This window comes from Cryptotermes secundus, unplaced genomic scaffold, assembly GCF_002891405.2.
Source record: "Cryptotermes secundus unplaced genomic scaffold, Csec_1.0 scaffold47, whole genome shotgun sequence".
NCBI lineage: Eukaryota > Metazoa > Arthropoda > Insecta > Blattodea > Kalotermitidae > Cryptotermes > Cryptotermes secundus.
In genome coordinates this window covers 2,262,331-2,286,127 of record NW_019721002.1, presented here as the reverse complement: position 1 = coordinate 2,286,127, position 23,797 = coordinate 2,262,331, and the positions used below count along the sequence as shown (strand labels likewise).

Here is a 23,797-nt window from a genome sequence, read left to right as displayed (position 1 = left end):
TGTAATTATGTGATTTATAAATAATATTTATGTACAAGTTTATGTATGATTCCAAGATATATTGTAGGAAGTGAACATATGCCCAAATAGTCTGGTCTTCACATTCATCATTTGATGCAGTACACATCCACATTTTTCTTTCACATGTCATTCACTGTTGTGCAGCTTATTCTCGTAAATGCAACACTTTCATGTTATAATCTGTTAAACTGTGTGTTCGACTGTATGCTCTTCTAGGTAACTAGGTTGTGGGTGAAAGTTGTTACATATATAATGGGTTCATGGTTAGTCTATTCACAGAGTAAACTGGATAATGGGGCTCCACTCACTGCCATTACTTCATCAACTCCCTCAAGTGGTATCCCACATTAAAAGAGACCAGTAGAGAAGTTAAAGCAAGAATTGTGATCTGACATCATGAAGTGTGGTAAGGGGTTATAGTTTATTGTTACTCTAGTACTTAACAGCTGTCAGTTCTTTTGTATGACTGTGAAATGAAGTTATAGCCTCTAGGATCTCATACCATGTAGCTTGTTATGTGGGTACCAACATTTTGAAGGTATTTACCACCTTTATGTTCAAGGTAAAAGAGTTTAACAAATCATTCTTTTATCCTGAAGTTGGACACAGTAAGATTCCTCCAAAACATTTTTACCTGTCTATTATGCTACATGGAGTCATGTCCCAAAAGATTGGTATCAGTACCATAAGAGTCTCAAATCTCATTATGAAATGAGTTTTGTCATCCTAAAGAAAGAAAATAAATTACAAGTGCTCAGAGAAATATTTTGACCTCTTGGTTCTGTTGTAGTAAGACTAGTTGTAAGCCTGTGAAAGTTCTTCTCCACTTCGGTTTCTGATACTTGCTAAAGTTCATTAGGTATTATGAGAGGATGATGCATCAGTAGGATGTCAGAGTGTTAGCTGGATTGAACTAGTGTACGATGCATGAGACAAGGGGAATATTTTCTGTTTCGTTGACTGTTCCTGATCATGTGTACACAGTTTATAGTTTATACTTGGTAAACTGTTTCAGTTGAATTTTAGCTTTAAATTCATGGTGAAAGCTTGAGTCTGCTCAGGAAAGTGTCCAAAGTAACTGAGAAATCCTGTCATTCCTGTATCAGTGTAAACCTAGAATATCATAAAAATAAATGCCAGGAAAACGGTATGTTGTGCACTGACATGTATCCACTGATGCAGGAGGAAGGTCACAGGAAGGTGACTAATTCATTTCCATAGATAATGTGTGTCACATAGTAAGGGAAATCCAGATGGCAGCTCCTAGGCTGTGAGGGATACCATATGGCCTATTGTAGAAGAAGAATAGAAAAATATATTTCAGGACTATAATTAATTCTTCAGAAGGACTAAAGTCACTAAGTAAAAACTCAGTATGTTACATTGTTCTGTTTGATAACAGCAAACTGGAACACTGCCTTTCCACATCACAGTTATGTACTAGATGTTTCCAAGTGTTGATAAATCTGTAGAATATGAACCTGATATATGGAAAAGAAAAATTTGCAAGTGTCGGTAATTACATTTTTCATGAAGAGAAATTTGAAACAGTAAAGAAACATCACTGGACCCAGTGAATGAGGCTAGCTCTTTGTAAGGGAGCCAACAGAATAGGCGTTTTTCTTAGTTATCTTAAAACCCGGACAATGGATAAAGTCTGAAAACCCAATATCTCTGTGCGTTATACACCATTGTCAGAATACTGTAGTAACTACAGAAATATTATATCTTTAGGGTTTTCAAGGAGAATAAATGCATATTTCTGACCTGCCTTTGTGGCATAATTTGTGTGCTTAATTTGAAGTATTTTCCACCCTATGCCAGTGTGATCTGCTGGCATTTCTCTGTGGTAACTTGAATATGCCAGGCTGTGTAGGAGTCACGTGATGGCGGTATTAGATTATGGGAGCGATGATGATGAAACATTTCTATTACATTATGAAGATTGAAACACCACTGCCATACAAGAGTGGATACCCTTGGTAGAGGTCATTAGCTATATGTTAAAACTTAGCTGACTCTGGGACCAAAGTATCAGTACAATCGACAGTACAGAATCTACAAGTCTTGCAGTGGTAAGTTAGAAAAAAACATTTTTTTAATTGAATGTAATAACAGGCTTATAATAGCAAGGGAAATCCTTTCTGAAGGTGCTGGAAATCTCTGGGAAGGTCATAAGTTCCTTTATCATGTTTTTGACATTTTTTTAATGCTAGTGGGGTGGGACTAAGTCCCTTGTACTGCGGCCACTTCTAGCCTATTGTACCAGCCCCAGATGATAGGTGAGGATGATTGTGGAGCAATTGGTGGAATGAAGATTGGCAAGGGAAACCGAAGTACTCTGAGAAAACCTGCCCCAGCGCCACTTTGTCAACCACAAATCCCACTTGACCAAACCCGGGCCGCCATGGTGGGAAGCCAGCGACTAACTGCTTGAGCTGTGGCACGGCCCATTTGACATAGTCACTCAGAGTATGAAGTGTCAAATGGTAGGATGATTACTGAACAGCGAATCAGAAAGGATGTGATTGGTAGCTTTTGCATTTCATTTGTATAGAGGAACTGAGGAAAATCATGGAAATATCAGTTGGGATCAGTCACATCCAGCTTGAAATTTGAACTGAGAACATTCTGAATACAAGCCTGAAGTGTCAGTACTCGTGCTTTGGCCTCCTTGCTTGGTAGTGGGAGCATTACAGAGGGTCTCCTGCTACTATGTTTATAAATTGTGAATTAATGAGGCTTAATGCAAAAAGGTATTGGCCATTTTGACTGTACGACATCATGATAGCAGCACCTACCACATAACTGCAAGCTTTCTTTGCAAGTGGCTTATAAATAAGTGCTTCATAATGTCTGTGAGAAGTCACGTATAGAATTTATAATGTTATGTGATGAATTATTATACATTTACCAGGTAATCTTAGTATAAATATTTGCAGTGTCAAGTAATCACATTATATGTATTCTGTAACAAACCAACTCCATGGAGCTGAGCCCTTCTTGAGAATACCACCAGTTGCGGAGCTACTCAAGAATTTCCCAACATTTTACGGAACCCAGAAGTTCATTAACATGTTCACAAGAGCCCTCCACTTGTCCTTATCCTGAGCCAGATCAATCCAGTCCATACAACACCAACCTGTCCTTCTAAGATTCACTTTAATATTATTCACCCACTTTGATGAATTACTACAAACATAAATTACAGTGGATAATAATAAGTAAATTGTTTTGTAAAATGTGTCTCTGTATTATTTTGTTAATTTGACAAGATGAAGCTTTTCAGTTCCATTTTCTTTATTTCATTTTACAATTGTGGAGCTCTTGCAGATAACATAAACACATGTTTATGTGTATATTGATGTTTCATAGAAAGTTGACAAGATTGGACTGTGGCCATGCTGCAAGTAGTGTGGGTGGCAGGAGCAGCTCTATTCCTGTTGGCAGCGGCAACCGTGGGCACTCCAGCAGGAAAAGTTCTTCATTCTAAGGTAAGTATTTCTGATATTCCTCAGGCAAACCAGTGTGTCATGTGATTACATTCAGAACTTGCTTATGAAAGCATCACAGCCAGTTCCAATAGATATAAAGCATTTGTGTAAACTTTGTTAGATGCCTATAATTACAAGTTCTTATTGTTATTGTTTTCTGGTAACCCATTAAAGCACAGTGGAAACTATATGTACCAACCTGCTTGAACATTAAGGGAATTTGTATTTGCCCACAATGCATTTGTGGATTTCATGCTCTTCTTAGAATTAACAAGCAATTATTTGCCTAAACTGTATTCACCCATTGGTTTTTGCAGCGGAGACACATTATGTTTCTTTTTGTGGTGTGGGAATAGGGTGACCACCTTTTCACTTCCATATTGCAGGATATTGTAACAGTGTCTGTTGTTTGCTGGCATACAGAGGGGGAAGGGGTTGGCAAGAACAAACAGTATAAAAGTCTTTGCTGTTGTAACACTTTGACTTTAGCTTACATGTACACATGCTAATTATTGTTTAAAGTACATATTATTCAAAAGACTTTACAAATCAGACATCCAAATGTAAGAGTTAAGAAATTAAAAAGAAAAAAAAATACAGGAACTAAAATATTTTTTTATTTAATCAACAAAATACAGGCAGTTCAAATTGATATACATATAAAAATGAAATATATTGTTGCATTTTATGAATCATCGAAAATAAAAATTTTCAGTTTATGAATTTTGGTTCTTTATTGGAATTTAAAGACATACTCTTTTTTTTTCCTTTGCTGCTTTGAGGATATCCTTTTCCTTAAGCATAAATGTGTAAAAGTCCTAACAGATATATTTATAATTCATCTTTACTGCAGTTTTACTTTTTATTAAGTTTATGCTGTTCTTATTTTGTCGACATTTCCTTTAGCAGTTCATAATTGAGAAAACTCACTCCCCATAAGTGCTGTACACAGGAACAGGTAGCACAAACAAAAGTTATGCAACATTTGGAAGCTCACTGCCTGCCACCACAATTATTTGACACCATTTGTCACTAACAAAGACTTTGCTTGGATTTGTCATTCAGAAACAATGCAAGTGTAGGCTTTATTATATAAATTTCTTTGCATAATTCATTCAAGTTGATAGACCTCTTTAATATCAAAACAACAGCAGCTTCTTTGAAATTAGAATGTGTTGGTTCCTTTTTCTGTGATAAAAACTGGATTTAATACAGGTAATTGTTCTCAGAGAAATCAAACCACTTTTCCAAATATTTGAGAGATTGATCATAGAAGACAAGAAAGTCTTCCTTAATAGAAATAGAACTTTCTTCATAAAATTTTAACAACATCTGCTCCATGTTCCACTTGGAACTACAAGCGCTTACAATGCTACTGCTGATCTACACACTTCAGAAATCACCAGAGCAGACTTCTCAGTCTGCTTTCACCAGTCGTTTCCTGGTAATGGATCTTAATAATGGAAATTCTTCAGCTCATGTGGTCATGCCATTGCCTGCTGGCTAACACTCCGCAACTGAGTTGTTAACTGAACACTAGCACCATCTCAGCCTCCCTTGCAGAACTCAATTCCCAGTTGATTACATCACCCCAATTGCCTTCCTCATGACCCCTTTCCATGGACCAAGCACAAAACAGTAACTATTGTTGCATGCATATTCATTGCCACAAGCACATGTTTACTGATCTGTTGCCTATAAACGGCCGTTGTTTATTCGGCTATCTTGCAGTCATTGAATAGCGTTGGCTGTACATGCAACAGTATGATTGCAAACTGTTTGGTATGGCTGTAGTTTGAAGCATCGCTTGCCACAGAATAAAAAGGAAGAGTGTAAGCATATTCTTCAAGCATATATAAATTTAATGTATTTATGATTTCCTTTACAAAAGCGGGTGCTGAAACTTCACTTACAATCGCACAAGATTTTGCATGGCTGCAAGATTTTTTGTGATATTGCATCGTGAAATATAAAACATTTAATTTCAGTCCACAGTCAAGTGATCTGAAGGAATGCTTAAGGATGTACAGCATGAGATATTTGAACCAGTTCAGCAGCCATAACTTCATCAGCATTACTGTCTTGACTAGTTGTTATGAATGTAGATAATGTGCGATTCTGGCTCACCTGATTATGGAGTTGTTGGTGTTATGTTCCAGAAGCATTTTCTTCTACGTTGCAATGATTTGGAAGCAAACCTGCAGTATCTCAAAAGTATGCCTGTATGTGTTTGGGCATTGCAATATATGTCCCTCAAGGGCAAAAAATTTGTCCAGCTCCTATACATCCCAAGAAAATTTGTCATGCCCTGTCTCAATTTACAATGGATTTTTGTGTTCTGAAGAATTACAAATTTCATTTTTTGTCTTCGTGAAGATTAAAAAACCTTCCTTTCCCTTTTCTTAATTTGTGCTGAATATTTTTCAGTTGCCCAGTGGAGAAGTGCAAGGCTATGAAGATAAACCTGCAGCAGGACGTCTCATGTCAAGACGAAGTGTTGACTTAAGAGATGCCAAGGCCCATGTTGATGACTCGCGATTACCAAGGGATGTAACTCCAACTGCATACCATTTGGACCTTCATCCATTTCCTGAAGAGGGTTTCTTTAAGGGTCGTGTGCAGATAAATGTAACATGTCATGAGGCAACAAACATCATAATATTGCATGCTCATGAGAACTTGCGCATAGCGCATTCAGAGGTTACTGTCAAACAACTTGTAGGAAGGCCTGCTTCACAACCAAAGGATCCTAATGTTAAGGCAGATTACCCTTTCAGTCACAGAGGAAATGGGTAAATATCTCCTGCTTCTGTACACAGATAGAGAGGGACTAAAAAATTAAGGAAATTGCTAGACATCCAGTGCCTTTTATGTGGCTGCATGGGGACCTCAGTGTACTCTTGCCACTGGAAACTGGTTAAGTGCGTATAACATTCCAGTTTGCCTTCACTGTCCATTATGAATCCATATTGTTTTTTATGATGTCTGCTGTGAGCTGAAACTTGCAACTTAACTAGCCTTAGAAGTGCCTGTGCTGGATTATTCAGTTATTGCTCAATGTCCTTTCACTTTGATGTCCTCATAATTTAAAATAGCTTGAGTAAAGCATTTTTCAAATCCCATAAGACAACACAGTTGCACGAAATCAGTTTCTTTGCCATAAAAAGTCAGTTCAACAAGCATTTTTATTCAACAAATGAGAATAGAATTTACTTGTCTGTAATGATGATCATGGTAGTTAGAGATTAGATTTCTCTGGAAAGATTATTTTTACATATGCACAAATGATAAGAAAGTTAATGTATGTATCATGTTTGTGAATGTCCATATGTGACAGTATTTTGTAGTTTGTTATACCAATTTCATCAGAAGAATTTTCTAGATGTGTGCAAGAATGAATTTTTCAGTTGAAAACAAGAATTTGGAGACATTCCCAGAATCAAGACAAGAATGAGAATTTTCACTAGTAAACCAATTTTTTTATTGTAGCAACCTTTTCATAGTGCACCAAAATGTGCTACCATATTTACTTGAATGGAAGATGACCCTGCACTAGGAAACATGTTAGCACAGCAAAAGTGGTTTTATGAATTAACTTCATAGACTTACTATAACCATGTGAAAGAAAATGAATATCAGAAGACATGTCATTCCTTTTCACACTAATATTTTTTTTGACATGACCTGCAATTTTTCCAGAACATCTGCATTAGCACAGAATCTCGTGATATTGTAAATCGGTGAATTACCCTTTTGTTTCGTAACTTTGATGACACTTCAGGCAGCTCATGGCTTCTGACCTTGAACATATTTCTTTCTTGGCTTCACACTTGCAACTCTCACATAGTTTGCAACAGTGCAAGATGTGAGCTGTGCTACGAACATGCTAATAGCTTGGATTAAAAACATGTGCATGTTTGTCATTTAAATTCATGATGATTCATAGATTTGTAACATAGGTGTGGGGGGGGGGAATTTGTCTTCCATCAGATATGGTACCAAGCACTTTTGATGACATGACCATGACATGTGATGTAAGAGCAGCTGTCAGAAGTTTCTTGAAATCTGAGATTGAAAAGTAAATATTTAAATCAGGAAAGAATTTTTTCTTAATTTGATCCTGAGAATTTGAGTCTTGCACGAGGCAAAAATGTTCATGTCAGTTTTTAGGACATTCTGTTTCTTATCATACTACTAGGTATCGAGGAAATGATCCCTTACCCAGTCATCTATTGGACAAAGCATCATTCAATAATATACTTGTGGACTTTGTATTTCAGATTTTCATGATCCTTAATTGTATCTGTTGAAGGTCTTCAGTGTCATCAGTGCTGCCTGTTACAATTTCCAGCACAAAGAAGGAACCTTCAAAGCAGTGGTATGTTATAAGTCTAGCAGACAAGTTGAAGAAAGATATGGTCTATCAGCTAGACCTCTCCTTCACAGGCACCCTGACCAGTGATACCACCCAGGGATTCTTTCGTGCCAGTTATCAACTGCATCGGACAAAAGAAGAGAGGTTAGTATAAGTGGACAGTGAAATGCTTATAATTTTACTGTTTCTGTTGTTCTTCTAAGTAATATGTGTTTTAAATTCAATGACATTGAACCATACTTTGCTTGCCTAAAAGCTGAAGAGTTTGATGCTGTGTTCTGCATTTGTTACTGCCATGTTGTTTTCTATACTGGGGACAGTCACATTTCTATATGTGAATTATGTATATAAGTGAAGAATTTCTGTGTCTACAAAGTGCCATATTAGCTGCTAGAGCAGGTTGTTTATGTGTCTTGAAATATTAACAGTTTTTGTAAGCAATAACTTATCAGTTGTGCAGTGGCACTTTCTGTGGTCCAACTGGCCAACCATTGCACTTTTCAATATATTATTGCTATTACCTTCCATTAAAATATGGTCATCAGATACACAGATGTGGAAGATTTAAAAACTATTATTCCCTTATTATAAACTGTTACCCTTGAATTCAAATGTGGCTGCCGCACCTACAGCGCCAGGGATTTATACACCTGTTCTCAGCTAGTGAATGTTAATCTCATTTGTAAAGCGTATGTATGGGCAGGAGAGCCAAGATAGTTTGGCCAATTGTTCAGTTCATGGCAGAGCCATGGCCATAGTTTTCTTCACCCTGAAGTTCTTGTCCAGTATGTGACACGATGTACAGTGTGAAGCCACTTCAATGTGTTATCAGAGTGTGTTGCTGGTTAAAGTTTATGTCTTGTGTGGAGAACTTCTACTGGTTATTTGGGCTTTCAAATAGCCTTTTAAAATCTTAACTTTGGCTATTCTGACCTACAGTGATTCTGGAAAAGGAAACACAGAAACTGTATAACGAGTCTAGTCTTGTGGGAACTAATGTCTTTGTAACGTGGCAAAAGTCAGCTGACAGTTCAGAGGAACAAATTGCCTACAGATTGAGAGTAAACACCTGGAACAAACTAAATGATATACAGTTTGCTATCTTCCTCCCATATGTGAGTGACAAGTTAAAATATCAGGGATAATTGAGAACTGTTTGTTGCAAGCAAAACCTGTTCTTGCCAAGTGCAGAGTGCCAGTAGTTGTCATGAGTCTCCCTGCAATGGGGTAAGTTAATTCTTGTGAATTATCATTTCATTTGACTCCATTTAAATCCATTAATCAATAACCCAGTTCAGAATGGCTCTTGTACCCACTTCTGCTCCTGTCAGATGAATACTGGAAGCTTTTACCTCAGGCTGGAGTTGACCAATGGATGAATCTGTTTGCATGCATTGAGTGCCAGGGTTAAGAATGCACTTTTCTTGTATGCCTGCTTGCCATGGTACTGAACACTTGAGTAACTTCTATGTGTCATCGGTGCTTACCAGATAAAGGAAAGCATCTTTTTACAGATATATCGCTACAGAACATACAAACTAAACATTATGAGCTACAAGCCTTCCTAGTTACGTGTCTCTGATGTAAAAATATGCTGTCACAGCAGTAAGAGCTTAAAAGCTATCCTTATAACAGGCCATGGAGGCCCATAGGGTTGCGAGATATTGAGGCTCCCACATTATTTAGACAGTCAGCTCACAGATGGCAGTAAGGTTGTCAGCCTTACGTGCCAGCCACCCTTTACCCTCCAGGAAGGTTCCTGGTAATCATTTCTGTTAAGAGGCTGAGGCGACCCCAGGTCCATAGTGCGTCTGGAAGGATTAGGTCAACTGATAATATCCACCTCATTGGGACTTGAACCTGCGAACTTCCAGCTTGTAGCTTAGTGCCTCAACCAACTACGCTACCACATGCCCCTAGTAAGTGCTTATACCATTGTTTATATGAATCTTCTTGTGGAGACAGAATTAGCTATCTCAGCTTGAACTTTATTGTATAGGGCAATTAATCATTCAGTCGAAAAACATCTGTGTGATGTTCTGAAAAATTGTTTTGTCTTATTGTATTGCAGATGGTTTGCAGCCACCAAAATGGCTCCAAGCAATGCACGACTGGTCTTCCCCTGCTTTGATGAGCCAGAATTAAAGGCTTCATTTGAAATCAGTGTTGCAAGGACTAGCCGGATGACGGCCCTTTCCAACATGCCAGTCAGATCCATTGACGAAATGTAAGTTGCTGCTATGCTCTTTGACATGAGGGTGCAACTGGTCACTTTTAATTATTTTAATTAATGATAACAGGTGGTAGTTGGCATGTACCTTTTTCCCTAGTTTGCAAATTTGAAGGTTTGTTTTATTGTACTGAAATAAATCTCTTCTGATTTGAGATATGATTTGACATTGTGAGGAAGTTCTGATTTGCCTCATTACACCAAAATTAACTTAATGGAGTCATTTTGGATATGATAAAAGGAATTTGAATAGTAACATTCTGTTATAAGCAGCAATTGAGTAAATTGTAGGTGGCTATCATCTTGTTGCTTAGATGAATGAATTTTGTATGTGGACTATGAAATGTGAAAGGAAGTTGTCTGTCTCAGCAATGATACAGATTTGGATCCAGCACTGAGATATGGTCCATCATGCCCCACACTTTGGGGAGAACTGTACTTGGCCAGTTCCAGTATCTCATGTCAAATTGCCCAGTGTCATTTTTTTCATGGAATTAATATGGACGTCTGCATGGGAATTACATGTAAAGTGGTTGCATGCCTGCTTCATATTGTCTTGTGACTATAGACAGGGTTTGGATTGGATGATTGGATTTATTTAATACCTTATACACTCAACTCATGCTTACAAGCAATACAGCACTATCACTGATTTACACAATTCACAGTTTGCCATTACACACGCACTAGGATTCTCAGTCTTCACTAGTCATATCCTGGTAATGGAATTAAAGTACTCTCACTGTGACTAAATCTTCTAATCACCCACAAAGTCTTCATAGGCTGACTTCTAATTCTTCTTCAGCTACTAACTTCCCTTGGCTATCTCCTACCGACAACTGACTCAATTCCAATTCTCTAATCCCTGTTATACTCCATTGCATTTCCCATTCTCATGGTTCTGATGTCAGAGTCAGAGTTACTTTAAGACTGGCAGTTTGCCACCAATCCGTTCATCTTGGTGAGAAGCCCCTTGAGGCTCATGACCAGTATTTTTTTTTTTCAAATGAAGACTTGCAGTCATAGTCCTTATGTAACATCCTCTCTGATGAGTGGATGGGTCTGTCATTTATAATTGCTGCTGGCTCTTGCTATTGCAGACATCCTCAGGTCTGAGTCCTGCAGGACTCATGACTGCATTTTACTCTCTCACATTCGAGACTTCCCCAAGTTGGAGGCCCAGGTCCCCATATTTATAACCTCCAAGGGCAAGGTAGCCCCAAACACTCCTGAAACTCACAGGGCTACAGTGGAGGTATTCCATCGGTTCTGGCTTCCTTCAAACTTTCTTCTTTATATAGTCATGACATGGACCACACAGCACAGAAAACACCACTTCCCCTGTTGTTGTAGGGGCATGTTACCACTCAGTTGCCCAGCAAACAGTCTTGGTGTGGACGACATAGAAAACATATTTCATTCTTGTCACATACTGTTATAGCCACGTGTTTATTGGTCTGGTACCCGGCAACAGATGTCCTTCTATAAGTGTAACTTATGGAAATGTTCACCAAGCCATTGCCTCGTAATTGTAATACACATCACAATATTTGACTTGTAGACTGGCCATCTGCGGGGGAAGGGAATTTTCTCTGGCCCTTCAAACAAATGCTAGGATAGTACCTTAAGGAAGGCCACATATAATTTCTTCCTCAATTGTCTAGTCATTCAGTAACAGAGCTAAAAGAAATGTCATTAAATATCACACATTTCAAAATATTGCAATGTATATTTTGTGGCATGTGCGCATGCGTGTGACTGACGATGGCATATGCAAGGCAAAATACTCAGAAATGTGTACCCTGTCACCATCCATCTGGAAAGGATTGTGCTCTTATCAGTGGCATTGTTATGGTATCATTCTCAATTGGTGCTAACAATGTTTTTCTTTTTATATTGAGATTATCTGACCCCCGTCAAGGAACTCATTTTGAGATTAAGGGTGCCGTGATGGTACCCAGAAATGGCTGTATAATCGTGACTCCTGTTTGTAGGAGGAATGAGACAGAGTGGAGCTGGGTACACTTCCAGGAGACACCCCTCATGTCAACCTTTTCTGTGGCAGTTGTTCTGTTGGATTTGGAGACCATATCAACTCATGCCAAAGGTGGGTGGAGCACGCAGTGTGCTGAAGCACAGTTATATTGCACTGTTTCTAGCCTGCTCTCCTTGTGGTACCATGATGTTGAACCATTTTCAGGCCATGTCTTGATGTTTAGAGGATACAAAATGTGTAACTACCTGCATGGTGTATGGTTTTGCTAGGAGCTGATACTCTCATCTGATCAGAAGATTAGCACGACTAGGGATATCCAGACGATCGGTGCAACGAATATTGAATAGTGATTTGAATTTGTGTCCATACAAAATGACAGTGCTGCCTAAACTTAAGTTCAGAACAAACGTCAGTGAATGGCATTTGCTGAATGGGCTCAGAATAATGAGGTATCATTTAACAATATGTGGTTTTCTGTTGAGGCACACTTACATTTGGATGGTCTGGTTAATAAACATAATGTGCAATTTTGAGTGTCAGAGAATCCACACGTGATTCATAAGAAGGTGCATCTTTCACCATAAACTATGGTGTGAGTCGCTATCTCAAGTCATGGACTGCTAGAGCCAATTTTCTTTGAAGAGATAGTGAACAGTGAGCGCTATTTGAGCATGTTGCACAATACTTTTGTGACTTACCTTCTTGCTACAGGTTTTGCCATTACAAACTCAGTGGTTCATACAGGATGGAGCCAGGCCACACACAGCAAATGTTGTTTTGGACGTTCTACATGACACTTTTGACTTGCATGTCTTCTTAAACCAATTTCCTGACCGTTTTGCATGGACAGAACTGGCCTCCAAATAGTCCTGATTTAAACCCATGCAACTACTTTCTTTGGGAATTCCTTAAGGAAAAGATTTTTCTGAAAAAGCCACAAACAGTAATGGAATTGAGAGCACTAATCACTGAGGCCTGCAATCAGATAACTGAGAATATGTGCCATCGAGTAATCAACATCATCACAGTTCATGTTGAAGTTGCCACATAATGGTGGTCATATTGAACACTTGAATTGCAGAGGATAAATCTCCATCTACTGGCCTTTCTTTTTGTATGTTAATTTCTAGTATTGGACTTGAAATAAAGATTTTATTAATAGATCAAATACTGCATCATTTCATATTTCGTGTGCCATTCTGTACCTGTATGTACTCTGTCCTGTTGTACATGAACCACCCTTCAAAGTGGTACACTCCTTTAGCTATTTATATACCAATTCACATTTTATATTTTTCATAACTGTTTCTTAAAACAGTAATTTGTTGAGAAAGAGCAAAAAAGCATCATATTTCTGGAAATTTGAGAGCATGACTCTGGATTTATGATAGTGCATAGAAAATTTCTGAATGTGATGGAGTTTGTGCTGTCTTCTTGTTTTTCCCTCTATACTTTTCAGATATTTCATGGCCATTGCTTAGACTTTCATTTGCTTCTCTTTCAAATGGGCTTTGTTTTGACATTGAATATTAGTATCAGATTGAACAAAGTGGAACAACACTACAAGTTGCTACCGAGGTGAAGAGGGCTGCTCACAGCCATCCTGCAGTTTGCAGATTACTGACCTTATTTAGAGAAATAGTAATCTCAGTTGTGTGTTGGTCCAGGTGGAGTGAGGGTGTCTGTATTCGCACGCCCCAGTTTTCTCTCCCAAGTGCAAGACGTTCTGCGAAAGGCGTGTCTGATGTTGGAATTCATGGAAAACTACTTGACAGTTCCATTTCCTCTTCCAAAACTTGACTTGGTGGCCCTGCCCTATTACTCTGATCCTGAACCAGCTGATCTCTGGGGACTTATCATCCTAAAGTAAGTTGGTTCAAACAGATGTGTATTATTTATGGCACTGCTTGTGTGTTACTGTTTGCCACTTGTTTGCAACTCTTTCTGAATATTGGATCACAACTTAAGGTCATGCTTCAAGTTGACAATAATTAATGCAACTGCTATGAAATACTGTTACATATTTTATTAAAATTTTAATTTTTCTCACATTGCCACGGAAAACTGTGGAAGTGTTTCTGTTAGCTTTTCAATTTCTTTCCATCTGCTTGTGACAGCTTGAGAAATACCAAATGTGTTTTCATGAAATGTGATATTGGGGAGTGTCAATAAACTTTGTTGGCATAATATTATATTTAAGCATCCTGTTGCACTCCATACGATAAATGATATAAACTAAAACTAAATAAAAACTAAAGATTTTATTATGGTGCTATTACAATAAACTCAAAATTAACGTGTGTGAAGTAATCTACGGGTGGACAGCTATCAACGAAATAGAAGTTGATAATGACAGGGAGAGTGTTTTAGATGTTAAATTTTGAACTGGGTGCAGTGTGACAGCGACGTGAGTGTTTACACCTGATGATGGCCGTCTGAGGCCGAAACATGTAGTGTAGGGAGCAAGATCAAAGACACAAATATATTGTTTGCACTTGAGACGGAGTTTATATCATTTATCATTTGTTGGCATATTCCATTTTTTGTTAAAGTAGGACAACAAGATTGGTCACTGCATGAAGACATGTTTCTGTATGTGTTTCAAGTGTAACTTGCTGTATATCTGTTAGAATGGAAAATGTTTGAATTTAGGTTGCAGAGGTATGTGAAACATATTTCATGTTCACTACACTCTTTTTGCAAGTTTCATTATGGGCTTTGAGATTAGTAAACAAAAGAGCGTGATGGTACCAGAATAGTTACACTAGTTAACTTCTTTGTCTTTATTATATAAATACATATTAATTTAAAATATAAAACAAAACCAAAAAAAGCCACACTTTCCTATTCTTATGTATAATTACTCTTGGATATGCTCTATAATTTTCAATAAAAATTTTGTGAATACCTCAGAGTGGAAGTGAACAGTAAGTTTGGCTAGTTGCAACAACTTGTAAATTTGATGAAATTCTGTTTATTTATGTGTGCATGTGCTCAGATGCTTTTGTCACTTGGCAGCTATGTTTAAATCATTCATCGAAATGACGTCTCACTTTGAACTTTTCAGTGATATCTTGAGTTGTGTCTAGATGTTGTAATAATGAGATGCAGTCTCACAACTGCTGTATGCTACACTGCAGTCTACAGTGATGAGCAGCCCACATCTAGACCAGTGTACACTTTCCTATTCAGAGTGAAAAGATTTCTTGAGAAGCAACAGGTTTTCCAAGCAGAACTGATGTGAGGAGTTCGTAATCATATGGCATGATGATCTCACTTTGAAGGAGAGAATTCATGGTGATAAATGGCAAAGAATTTGTGTCGGCAAACAAATCCATGTAGCAGTTTTATATGTATTTATGCAAGTTGGAACATTCGAGTACATTTCAAGTACATAGATTTGGAAAATAAAATGATTAATTTTACTCTTCACAGCTATGATCATTCCTTTATAATGTTCAGTACTATTTGTCTCTTTTGTCAGGGAAAGTGATTTTGTCAATGAGGAAGGTTTGTCATGGCGGTTGGCTGTTGAAGTGGCTCAGCAGTGGCTTGGTCACCTAGCAACCCCTGCTTGGTGGAATGATTCTAGGATCAAGAAGGCACTAGCAAACTACGTGGCCAGTATGGCAGCAGAGCAGGTGTGCGCACACTTATGGTTGACTTTTTTTCTGAAATATGTTGTATTAGTTTTGAATACTTTTATTTCTTTGTGACAGTGATTTTATGCTCTTTAGTCTGAGTTGATTAGTTCAGGAGTGCATTATGGCTGAGACATTCCTTTCTCTAGATCCATATATAATTGTAATCATTACTTTAAAGGTTAGTCTAATAGATATTTATTATATTGCTTTGTTGGAGTTCTCAGATGCCTATGGTTTAAATTGTTTGCTGGTCTGTGTTTCTGTCCAGAAAAGCTCATAACTGCAAAGAGATTTATAAGTTTCTGAAACTAATGAGGTGAAATAATTCAGACTTTTGTATGCATATTTCTTAGTTCACAGTCTCCTTTATTGCATCTTAATGGCTATGTATACTTCCTTACAGTAGGCATATACCTTCTGTGAAAGTCAGGAGAATTTTCACAAAATGGTGCTCTTCCTGCCATGTGCTCCAGCATAAAGGCATGTCCCCCCCCCCACTGGTCATTTCTGTTTCTGTCCAAATCTAACCATTTTTTAAGATTTCACATTTTTGTGGCAATGAGTATTCAGCTTGAGGTCTTCTGTGTTGCTAAATGGTATAAGTGGATATCAGCATTTTGGAAGAACTTGTTGCCCCTGTCTTCATCACTGATTTTGAAGATGTTTCACTGAAGTGTTGATGCACACCTGTAATCTTCACATGCACCAACCAAACAAATTGAAACTTGCACATATATGAATAAACGTTTCCTGTAAGTAGTCCCGTTCATCCCTGATAATTGGCATTAGTATTATTACTATAATAGCATCAGTTTGGTAACTTGATACACTGTGTAAAGGTAGGTGCAAAGTAAGAAGTGCTCAGAATTATGTATGAGCTAGTTCATTGGAGGCAAAGAGAAGAGAAAAAAGAGAAATTGGTGTTGCCGTGAAATAACAGGTTGAGGAGGAACTGACATAAGATCATAAATGATACTGTCAGTGAGACAAAACCTGCCCAAAGAAACAATAGATGTTATAGTATTCTCCTCACCACCTTGCTCTTAACCTTTAACATAGGGACTTTTAAATTGCCGGCAGCTCCCTATGGCCAGAATTTAAATGGCCCTAAATCTTTAACATTGCAGACTTTCAGAAAAAAATGCATATTTTCCGTTCTATGCAACATCGGAATATGAACTAAAAAGACAATAAAATTTTCTACATATATACAAAAGGGCAAGTTTTACAAATTAAAATTAACTGTGATTATTTTGTCATGAAATGCAAAATATAATCGTTATTATATACGTTATGAAAATCTAAAGGACTTACACATTGTTTTTCTTCAACCTTGAATCGTGGTGGTGATGTATGAATGAATGAATGAATGAACGTATGAGGGGTAGGCCTTCTCGGCCCTTGCACCTAGACCTCAGTGGTCCATTGTGCAACCCCACGCTTCGGATGAAGCGCAGGATTTTGGACGTGGGGGTGCCAAAATAGTCACTTGGTTCCATAAAGTACTGACCCAAGTGACGTAGTCTTAAATAGGCTAAAGCCTCACATTCACACAGGACATGTGTGGCTGTTTCATTTTCTATCTGACACATCTCACAAGTGGGACTATCACTTAGTCCCAGTTTGAACAGGTGTCCTTTGAGGTGACAGTGTTCTGTAAGTAGTCCTACCACCCATCGTAGCTGGTTCCTGTTGAGCTTCAACAATTCCTTCGCTCTTTTAGCGGAAGGTCCTTGTATGAGTCTCTTTGCTTGCCTGAGTCCAGTTAAGGATTCCCAGTATTTCTTATGTTTTATGTTAGTCCAGTCCCTGATTGCCTGTTTGGCAACTCCAAGAGAGATGCCACAGGCTGGTTCAGGTCCTATGAATGGATGTTCAGCTCCAGTTTTAGCTAATTGGCCTGCTGCTTCATTTCCAGCAATACCCTCATGCCCTGGCACCCATATCAGTTGTACCCTGTTATGTCTGGCCAGTTACATGAGGGTTTTGTGGCAATCCCAGACCAATTTTGAATTGATCTGGTGTTTGTCAAGTGCTTTAAGTGCAGCTTGGCTGTCAGATAGAATGTAGATGTTCCTATTTCTATAGTTCCTATCTAAATTCTCCATAATACATGCCTTAATGTCATATACTTCTGCCTGGAATACTGTCGTGTACTGCCCAAGGCTGAAACTAAGTTTCCACCTCGTGCCATGGCAGTACACACCAGCTCCAGTGCCCTTATTTATCTTGGAACCATCTGTGAACCAGATCAGTCCCCCTTTTCTATCGGGCCGAAACCCGTCTTCCCATTCACTCCTGTCAGGAAATCTGACTGTGAAGGGTTTTTCATATACATGTCTCAGTATCATTTTGTCAGACCCCATTTGTAATATGGGTTCTTTTTTCATGTCCTGAGTCATGTATGCATGGCCGAAACCATCAGATCTAGGTTTCCATTGTCCACTGCACTGGAGATGGTAAATTCCTGCCCTGGCCTCTGCATCCAACTGTACATGCAGTGGCGGGAGTCCAAGGAGTATCTCCAGTGCAGCTGTTGGAGATGTTCGACATGCTCCTGTGATACCCAAGCAAGCCAACCTTTGCAATTTGCTAAGTTCTGTCTTGCTTGTCTTGAATTTAACTCTGGGCCACCATACTGTGGCACCATAAGTAATTATGGGTCTCACAACAGCAGTTTATATCCAATGTATAACGTGTGGCTGCAGTCCCCAAGTTTTACCAAACATGGTTCTGCCTGTCCAAAAAGCCTTATAGGCTTTGTTAATGACTTTGTCCAGCTGCTTTTTCCATGTCAGTCCCTTGTCTAATTCTAGACCAAGGTACTTGACATCGCTGGAGAGCTGGATTGTCTTATTGAAGAGAGTCGGTTCCTTAAGACCCTTTATATTTCTCTTCCTAGTAAACGGTATATTTACCATCTTATTGGGATTGATGAAGAGACCTGTTCTTTCACACCATCATTGGACCATGTACAGAGCTGTTTGAAGACGCTCTGATATGGTCGAAAGGAATTTTCTATTTATGAGGATTGCTATGTCATCAGCATATCCTACTGTATAATACCCATCATCATTAAGTCCCCACAGGAGATCGTCGACGACCAGACTCCACAGCAGAGGTGAAAGTACGCCCCCCTGCGGACATCACCTAGATGCGGACTCCCCCAGGGTTTCTCCTGATAATGTAGCAGCTATGGTTCTGCTTTCCAGCATAGCATTGCTCCAGCTGCATATTGCAGGCTCTATGCCATGCCTTCCAGCAGCCTGTTTGATTACACCAAATGAGGTCCTATCAAAAGCTCCCTCTATATCAAGGAATGCTCCTAAGGCAATATCCTTGTGTTCAATTGCACTTTCGGTAGATTTACCTGTTTGGTAGGCATGTTGGTTTCGGTGTAGAGGATATGTCCTCAGTACCCCGTCCCTAATATGCCTATCCACTAGTTTCTCCATCGTTTTCAAAAGGAAAGACGACAGGCTGATAGGACGATAAGCCTTAGCCTCTGTATAATCAAGTTTCCCGGGCTTTGGAATAAACGTCACCTTAACTTGCCTCCAGGCTGTGGGGATAAAACCATATGCCAAGCAGGCTCTATATATGCGGCATAGGTGTGGAACTAAAAGTTCCGCCCCATGCTGCAAAAGTGCCGGTACAATTCCATCTGTTCCTGCTGATTTAAATGGTCTAAAAGTGTTCAGTGCCCATCTTATTTTTGATTGATTAATTATGGCTTTGGCCAGGTTCAAGTCTACCCTGTTCATCTTGCTTTGGCAAGTGTCCAGGTTCTGCTGACCCTGTCCATTGTCCAATTTGTCAATCAATTTTGAATCGGGAAAGTGAACTCTGAATAATTCATTCAGCATCTCCCTTCCTGTTTGAATATACTGTCCGTTAGGCAGCTTAATTGTGCTGACCTTATTGGTTGCCTGTTTTGCAATTATTCTCATGAGTCTGGCACCACCTGGTACATCATTGATCTCCTGGCAGTGTCTCCTCCATGAGGATTGCTTGGCATTTGGTGGCGATGTAAATATGATGACACTATATACAATAATATTTGGTTTGGACTGTACACGGTTTGGACTGTGTCACTTCACAGTTTACACTCTGACGCACGTGTACCACTTCTCGAAGCAGTCCACCACACACAGCGCAACATCACACATTTTACAGCAGAAAAGCGTGCTCCTGCTTTTCTTGTTTATAGAACAAACGCGACAACGTCTTTGTTTCCCTTTAGCTGGCCACTGTTTTGAATGTTTCACCTCCAGTTGAGTCAGTTGGGCCCCAGATGAACTTGGCCTCCCCCGAGAAACGCCACTGACCGTGATATTCGCCTCACGTGATTGAAGAATCAAATCACGCACCAAAATTTCGTGGAATTTTTTGTGCGTCATTTTTCCATCACATGACTTGTGTAACAGATATGCATTGAGAATAGTCATGTCTAGGAGGTGGAAGAATAATTTCTTTGTCCATTTCCATGTCCTCCGAGCAATGCCATAGCTGTTCACCATTCTGTCAGATTTGTCCACAAAGCCCGTGTGTGCATTGTAGTCTTCAATTACATGAGGTTTGATAGCACGGCCAGATTCATCTCGGAAGTTGCCATCCAATGGAGGAGGGTGCATATTCATCAGAACATACACATCACGCTTGTCTTTCCAATGAACAACACTTATATTCCCCTTCACTCTTGTCACAATATCCCCTTTTTTCAGTTTCATCGATTTGGGCCGAATTTCTTGTGGTATTCCACGCCTGTCATTGCGAACGGTGCCACACAAATTTATTTTATGCTCTAGAAGATTGTCATACAATGCAGGGGAACTGAAATAGCTGTCCATATAAAGTTTGTGTCCTGAGCCTTCTACTCTTCGAATTAGCTGGAGAACAATGTCATGGGTTGATGTAATTTCTTTGGTTGCAAGTTGCCTTTGTTTCCCCAAATAAACAGTCATGTCATATGTATAGCTCAGAGAATCGCAAAGCTTGTAAATTTTTATTCCAATTCTTTTGTGTTTCTTTGGAATATACTGCCGAAAAACCACTCTTCCTTTGAAGAGCACTATCACTTCATCAACAGCAAGATGTTCCGATGGATTGTAAAGTGGATCTGTTGATTCCACTCGGAGGACCAGTGAAATCTAATAGCTTTTGCAAATCCCCGGGTCTTCTATCGTGAAACCTGATCTCCATTTCCCCTGCCTCATTACTTGAGGATGAGGATGATGATGATGATGATGATGATGACGATGACGACGATGACTACGATGATGATGACATATGCTCACGAGGTTCAATGACCTCATCGAGTTCTTCCAACTCTTCATCAAATTCATCTTCCATCAATATTTCCTCCAGTTCTTCAGCATCGAGGAGTTTTGAGTATCGGGCTCGTTTTTGAGGTTCCATCTTGGGGGAGGGGGCTTCCAGCTAAATCCTACAATTTATGATGATTGGAAAAGCAAGACTGTTAGGAACACTCGCAAAATTGTGATGCAAAATAATTGTAATAGCAGTCGAAAAGTGCCAGTCCGCCACTGATACCGAAAGTCACAGTCACAAAGAGGTCTTTATGCACAAAGTAACACTGGCTCAGTGGATTTATACCTCTTCCGAGATACACAAAAAAAGTGGTATACAAAGAAATATAGGAGTCTGACACTGACTTCCTAACTAATAACGAAATATTAGAAAATCCGCCACTGACGTCCTAACTGACAATTCAGCACTGCAAACCAATCCCTGAATGCGTCACACTTCCTTGAAAGCTCTGGTAGCACTGATATGTAAGCCCCATGAATATTTCCTCCTCTGAGTTCTCAAAACAAAGCTGACATCTATTGGCTCACCAGGTCATAAACAGTCATATCTAAAGTAAATAGTGTCGAAAACAGTACCCTGATAAACGATTTCATTGTTCAGAGCTAACAAATAAACTTTGACATGAACATGAGTTTGTTTGGGTTTCAAACCCAAGGTCAAACTGCCAGCACTCACAAAGGAAGCATGTGGCTTGCCCCTAAAATTTATAACATTCTACTTGCTGCCAATAATTATAACATTAGGCCCTTGAAGGTTAAACAGGCTCAGATGTTCTTCCTTTACAGTGAGACATCAAGTTTCACATCTATACAAAACAACACATAAAATTATGGTTTTTCTCTGTATGAATAATATGGGTATAAAGCATTCTGAACTGAATGGCAATATGTATTCCATGAATTTATCAGTAAAATTCTCTTAACTTCTTTGTTTATATAATTTTAATTTGTTATTTGCTATTGTTTTATTTGTTATACCTTTATTAAAAATGTGATAATTTTCAATGAAATTGGGGAAAATGTATGTAAGGGAAGTGGTTGAGAAGGTGCTGGATGGTTTTTCTGAACTGTGCATGTGTATCTTGTATCGTTTGCATTTCACAGGACAAGTTGAACTGGAATCCAGTGACAGGCTACAGTCTGTATTATGAATACAGCAAGCGCCATCCATATGCTGGGCTTGGCTCTCAGGAGGAGTACATCAAAGTCACAAGGCGTAAGATTCTATTTCAACATCCTGTTGCTTTGTTGCATCACTTATATACACATTCACTTCTGTCTTTTTGTTGCATTGTTGCATCACTTATATACACATTCACTTCTGCCTTAAATGCAACTTTATTTACAGTTACTGCTTTACGTAAAAATAAAAACTATGAACTAAACATTATTAATTGCCGCATGTTTCAGCTGTACTCAGCCATCTTCAGGCAACTGTCCAACTTGTCAAAATTGCTACACTCTATTTTCAATGTAATGAAGATGAATTGTTTCCTAAGTTAAAATATTTTCTTGTTTTCCATTTCCATTATCCACTCATTAAAAATAGAGCCGGGATAGTGTAGTTGGTATAGTGCCTGGCTACGAGCTGGACGACCAAAGAGTCAGAGTTTGAGTCCTGGTATGGTCAAGAATTTCTCTTCTCCACATTGTCGAGACTGGCTCTGAAGTCCACCCAACCTTCTATCCAATGGGTACCAGGGGCTCTTTCCCCAGGGGTAAAGTGGTGGAATGAAGATTGGCAGGGGAAACCGAAGTACTCGGAAAAAACCCGCCCCAGTGCCACTTTGTCCACCACAAATCCCACTTGACCAGACCCAGGATTGAACCCGGGCCGCCGTGGTGGGAAGCCAGTGACTAACTGCTTGGGCTATGGTGCGGTCTATTATCTTGTTAATACGTGCCCTATTTATATGCATAAGTCTCTATGCTGTTTGACTTCAGAACATAATGTTTGTTTATTTTCAGTTCAGTGGCTGCTGCGAATGCTGAACTACACTCTTACAGAAGCCACATTCAGAGATGGACTGAGGACATTTGTGCAAGGAAAGTACGTATTATTGTTGTTCTATACTGAAAATGAAACATCAAAAAATGTGTTAAGTATTCATTATTTTATGACTTCTACTTTACCTTTCTGTAGGCTCATGTTGAAATCGGGCTGATGAGAATTCTAGGTTAAATGGGTGAACTCCATTGGAACCATTTATGGCACAGTTTTCACAAATCTTTTTAGTGCTGAATGAGGTGTTCTTCATGAATTACCCAGCTAATGTGGGGGTGTAACTGGTGTTAATAAGAAAGCTTACTTAAACATACTGTCATGTACATGTGGTGGTGGTACATGTGATGAGAATGATAGGTTCTAGTTTGGTTGATTGGATTTATTGGAGCTTTGGTTACAACCTCTCTTAATCACATTTAAATACAGGAAATTCAGTGCTGTCGCCGATTTACACAATTTCCATTTCACTATTACACACACTAGGATTCTCCATCTTCACTAATTGTCTCCCGGCAACAAATCTCAACACAGAAACTAGCACTGTCTCACTGAGTCATACACTCCAAATATTATACATAGTTAAAGTCTTCAAGTCACATGCTCCATTCTTGTCCTTGTTCTGTCACTGCTGAACCCTCTTGGACTCTCCACTTTGTCACTGTCACTTAAAAACAGAAACCTGTTATATTAGTAACTGACGTT

At 38.9% G+C, this 23,797-nt stretch overlaps 1 protein-coding gene across 1 annotated transcript in view; it reads left to right on the top strand.

Moving 5' to 3' along the window:
• Positions 1 to 1,994: 1,994 nt before the first annotated feature.
• The window catches only part of LOC111874001 (aminopeptidase N), a 34,674-nt gene continuing 12,871 nt past the window's right edge, over positions 1,995 to 23,797 (top strand). The window contains exons 1-10 of the mRNA XM_023869108.2: positions 1,995 to 2,096; positions 3,397 to 3,515; positions 5,943 to 6,307; positions 7,828 to 8,034; positions 9,962 to 10,117; positions 12,115 to 12,227; positions 13,784 to 13,982; positions 15,601 to 15,757; positions 22,195 to 22,306; positions 23,059 to 23,140. Of these exons, the coding sequence (XP_023724876.1) occupies positions 3,423 to 3,515; positions 5,943 to 6,307; positions 7,828 to 8,034; positions 9,962 to 10,117; positions 12,115 to 12,227; positions 13,784 to 13,982; positions 15,601 to 15,757; positions 22,195 to 22,306; positions 23,059 to 23,140 (1,484 nt within the window). The 5' untranslated portion in view covers positions 1,995 to 2,096; positions 3,397 to 3,422. The remainder of the gene's footprint in view (positions 2,097 to 3,396; positions 3,516 to 5,942; positions 6,308 to 7,827; positions 8,035 to 9,961; positions 10,118 to 12,114; positions 12,228 to 13,783; positions 13,983 to 15,600; positions 15,758 to 22,194; positions 22,307 to 23,058; positions 23,141 to 23,797) is intronic.